We start from the raw sequence: 4,817 nt of genomic DNA, 5'->3' as shown, positions 1-4,817 counted from the left end.
AGATACATTCCCTATTCACACACATACCACCCCCCATCCAGGGAGAACTAACCTCACCCAGGGCTGTTTACAGGGGACAGAAGGCCAGAGCCATTTCACAGACGACAGAATAACAATTAAACCCCCCCCCCCCCTCTCTGATCCCCTCACCCACCCTGCTCTTCATCAATCAGGAGGGGAGGGCCCAACTGCCTGATCTGCACTCACAATGGTCCTCTGTCCCTCTCCGTCCCGCCATGCCCTCCACACTCACCCAGTCAGCACACAAAGGTGGAGGAGGAGGAGGAAGAAGAGAGGGAGGGGGAGGGTGAACAGAAGCCTGCGCACTTGTTCCTTCTCCCCTCATGTTATTTCTCTTCATTCTGTTATTACATGTTTATTCTTATTTTATTTTATTCATTATTTTATCTCTTATCTTTATCATCAAAGGTCCATTTTATCTTAGATTTACTCAAGTACTGTACTTAAGTACCATTTTTAGATACTTGTACTACTTGAGTATTTCAATTTGTTTCCAACTCCAGCTAATCCCTGTTAATCCGTACAGTTCAGATTGCACCACAGTGGTGTAAAGTAACTAAGTACTTTTATGGTACTTGTACTTTATTTAAGTATTTCAATGTTTTGCAACTTTGTACTTCTTCTCCACTACAGTTCAGAGGTACATGGTGTACTTTTCCTCCACTACATGTATTTAATACCTTTAGTTACTTTACAGATGTGGATGAATGATGTGAAATCTAATCAAGTGTTAAATCAGACTTTAGTTCCACCTGGAGTAAATCCACAAGCTACCCTGCAGTATACAAAGTCATTCAAACTAGCTGCACCTTAACCAGCTTTGAGAACACTTTCATGATCAATCATTATCATATATATTATTCTGAAATGGACCAATCTGCACAATGACTACTTTTACTGTCTTTCACTATATTTTGATGATAATACTTTTCTACTTTTACTTTAACATTTTGAATGCAGAACTCTTACTGTAACAGAGTATTCCTTCACTCTGGAACTTGTACTTAAGTAGAAGATCTGAGTACTTCTCCCCCTGAGGTGAATTAGGTGTTGCTTCACTCTGAGACAGGAATTGGATTTGCAGTGCTGTTACACACTGCTAAACTTCAGATATGTGATTAAAGGCCAAGCTCTCTTCCTTTTAAAGTATCACCTTACTCCAGACTCCACGTCAGAATCTTTTCAAATGGCACACAAAGTAAGCGCTTTGTGTGTGTGTGCGTTGTTTTGTGTGTGTATCAGGTATGGGACTGTGTTCCTTTCTCTCCAACCCAGGATATCTGACACCATTGTTTCGCAGCAGTGAACCCGCCAGCCACCTGTCCTACCTGCCCCTCCCAAAGCTCAGGGGCCACCCCCCCCCCATCTGTACCTCCTTCCAGTGCTCACCTGTGTAGCCCGGCTCGCATGCACACTCGTAGCCGTTGATTTTGTCGATGCAGCGGCCGTAGTCGCAGGGTTTGCTCTTACAGTCGTCCAGGTTCACCTCACAGTGGAAACCTGGAGATTTGAAATTAAGTTAGCAAATTATATTAGGGAAAATCTCATTATATCGCAATAGTCTGTTGAATTAAAAAAGCCCAATTACTTATTTGCATAACTAGCATATATACCCTTCCTATTTCGCCTTAACCCCTCCCCCCTCTCAACACTTTTTGTAACAAACTAAATAAAACTTTATGGAAAGCTGTGATGTATGCATATTCAAGTAGCAAGCATCATTTACCTACATTTGATTGATTGTGCTAACTCTTAACTTAACTTATGAGGCAATATACCTCCCCTGCAGTGAGGGGCCCAGCCCTTTGTATATTTCTCTGTTTGTGGCCCTGTTCTAAAGTCTTGCCTGCTGTTCCTTGGGGACAGGCGCAGATATACGTGTTCTCCCGGTCCTGGCAGGTGCCTCCGTTCCTGCAGGGCTGGCTCAGACACTCGTTGATGTTGGTCTCACACAGGCGGCCGGTGTAGCCCGGGCGGCAGTAGCAGGTGAAGGAGGCCAGGCCATCCTTACAGGTGCCGTAGTGGCAGGGGTCCGAGTAACACTCGTTGATGTCCGTCTCACAGTGCTGCCCTTTGTAACCTGCACAAGAGAGGAAGGAGTGTTTATTTGGAGAGGAATTAAAACAAAATGCAAGACATTTCAGGAAAAAAAGAGTTTGTTTACCTTCAGCACATTCGCAGGTGTACTTGTTCGGACCATCAGTACATTTAGCTCCGTTCTTGCAGGGGGTGCTGGCACACTCGTCAATATCCACCTGACAAAGACTCCCTGAAAAACCTGCAAATGTATTGAGGAAAACACAGGATTAAGCTTCAGGTATTTGCTTGAATGTTTGCAATTAAAAGTTATATTGTGTATGTCATGGCTAGAAGCTAATTAGCATCTGAAGTAGGAATGCAGGTCCAAACAAACCATCCATAACACACCCCCCCCCCCTCCTCCCTCCGCTCCCCCCCCTCCTTGGCTCTTACTGTGCAGGGAAAACTTTCTTTCAAACCCAAACACAATGGCCTCCAGCTCACCGGCCATATACCAATCCCTGCCCCCAATTGTGGCACTAAGCTCTTACACAAACCCGCCAAAAATGCTAATGATTCTGCACCCTGCAATGTGTCCTGTTCACCAGAAACACTTTCACTTACATTATTAGAGGAAATAAATCATTCACATTTGATCTGTGGCGTGCTATACTCATTTACAGCTGAGTTAATACTTTACTATTTAATAGCCACTTATATTGTCTGAAAAAAAGGGGTGAAAAGAGACCTGATGGATCCCAAAACTTATTCTTTTTACTCCATTAACTTCCTCATCTTTCAATTTCCCTCATTATTTCTCACCTTTGGCGCACTCGCAGTGGAAGGAGTTGATCTTGTCCACACACTTGCCGTTGTTGAGACAAGGTTGGCTCCCACACTCATCTGTGTTGACGTGGCAGAACACACCCTCGTATCCTGAATTCACACACGTGAGTTATTAGACAAATCCCAGGAGTTAGAAAATTCAATATTACGGAGATCCACGCATTATCTCCCCACGTTCACTTCCGATATAAATCCATGCTGTTACCTGGCATGCAGATGCAGTGGAAGCCTCCGATCTGGTCCAGGCAGGTGGCATCGTTGTGGCAGGGGTTAGACATGCACTCATTGACATCCATCTCACAGCGAGGGCCCTCATATCCCTGGAGACACTTGCACTGGAACGAGCCTTTGGTGTTGAGGCAGCGCCCGCCATGCTCACAGGGGTTGGCACCTAACACAAGAGATAAAGGTTGTCATGCACATGTGGTAATGTATGCAAATATAACTGGGTATAACAGTATTTTTAAGATAAGATACCATGCACTTTATTGATCCTAATGTGGGATTGTTTTTGTCAAGCTCCATGTAAACAAGGCATTGCACTCAATGTGAAGATGAAAAGGAGTACAAAATAAACAAACATAAGCATCAAATATAAACACCTCAAAATACAAATAAAAACAGAACTTAAACCTTAAGAAGATATACAGTATACCAGAAGAGTGTCATATATAAACTATAAAGGGCCAATTACAGATAGCAAAATAAATATATTAACATGGAGTTTGCAAAAAATACCATATTCGATGAAATACACTACATACAGATGGACGCATTATGATTTTTGGATGTACAAATGTGTGATGTGAGTTCTCTGTTGGACAGAGTGATTGCAGAAAGCAGGAATGTTTTAGTTAAGTTTCGTCACTTACCGAGGGAGCACTCGTCGATGTCCAGGTTGCAGGCGGAGCCGGTGTACCCGGGGGGGCAGGTGCAGATGGCCTTGCCGTTGACGGGGTTGGTGTCACAGTTGGAGCCTTTCTGACACGGGTTGCTGATGCAGGCGTCATCGAGGTGGCACAGCAAACCTGAAGGCATCACAAGATAAGACTGAATCGAACTGTGTCATTGTATTTGATCACTTTGTTACAGGAATACTTCACACACAAGAAGAGGATAAATCAGACTTTCACCCTGTGTTACTTTAGTAAAGTCATTCCTCTACTGTGAATGAAGGATTTTCAGATTCTTTATTCACCATAGAGGCATTTGTTATAGAACTCAATGAGAGTAGTTCACATTTTTTGTGGTTGAAATAAAGTGTATGTGTGGGAAAGCCAATGTAGACGTACCTGTGCGACCATGAGGACACTCGCAGAAGAAGGAGGCCACACGATCGTGGCAGGTGGCGCCATGGTAACAGGCGGCGCTGGCGCAGTCGTCAATGTTTTCGCTGCAGTCGTCGCCCGTCCAGCCGTTGACGCAGACGCAGTGGTAGCTGCCGTGAGTGTCGTGGCACGTCCCTCCATTCTGGCAAGCGTTGGGCATCAACTCACACTCATCCACGTTTTCTGTGCAGTATTGACCTGCAAGAGTTCACAGAAACGAGAGGAACGGTTACAAATTACTTCTTTACAGGTTTGACCTTGAAGTTGTATTTATTCTTAAAGCAAAACGTCACCTGTGTAATGAGGAGGGCACTGGCAGTTGTAGGTGTTCACACCGTCCACACAGATGCCGCCATTCTGGCAGTTGTGGCCCGGACAGTCGTCGATGTTATGCTCACAGTGCGGACCATTGAAGCCTGAAGAGAGAGACAAGAAGAGTGGTGAAAAACTGTGGAGGATTTCATAAAAAGATGAGGCAACATTAGTTAGGCCTCTTTTTCCTCTCGATATCGCTGTGAACTTAAAGACAGATGACGTTCAGCTCTCTGCAGGCCGTCGTGCAGCTCCGCTCTCTCGATGCATTCCTGCACGGACCCCCGCGAG

General features: G+C 44.7%; 1 protein-coding gene across 1 annotated transcript; it reads right to left on the bottom strand.

Annotated features, from left to right (window-relative positions):
- Positions 1–1,872: 1,872 nt before the first annotated feature.
- LOC104959291 (uncharacterized protein PB18E9.04c-like) lies at positions 1,873–4,597 on the bottom strand. Its single transcript, XM_010787165.1, has 7 exons — positions 4,508–4,597; positions 4,179–4,412; positions 3,759–3,914; positions 3,092–3,277; positions 2,863–2,976; positions 2,186–2,299; positions 1,873–2,101 (listed from the first exon to the last, which is right to left on the bottom strand). Exons 2-7 carry the CDS (start codon positions 4,353–4,355, stop codon positions 1,946–1,948), a joined length of 903 nt encoding a protein of 300 aa, XP_010785467.1. The 5' UTR covers positions 4,356–4,412; positions 4,508–4,597; the 3' UTR covers positions 1,873–1,945.
- Positions 4,598–4,817: the final 220 nt, after the last annotated feature.

This window comes from Notothenia coriiceps, unplaced genomic scaffold, assembly GCF_000735185.1.
Source record: "Notothenia coriiceps isolate Sejong01 unplaced genomic scaffold, NC01 NC01_scaffold00001120, whole genome shotgun sequence".
NCBI lineage: Eukaryota > Metazoa > Chordata > Actinopteri > Perciformes > Nototheniidae > Notothenia > Notothenia coriiceps.
This window is presented reverse-complemented; position numbering and strand designations above follow the sequence as displayed.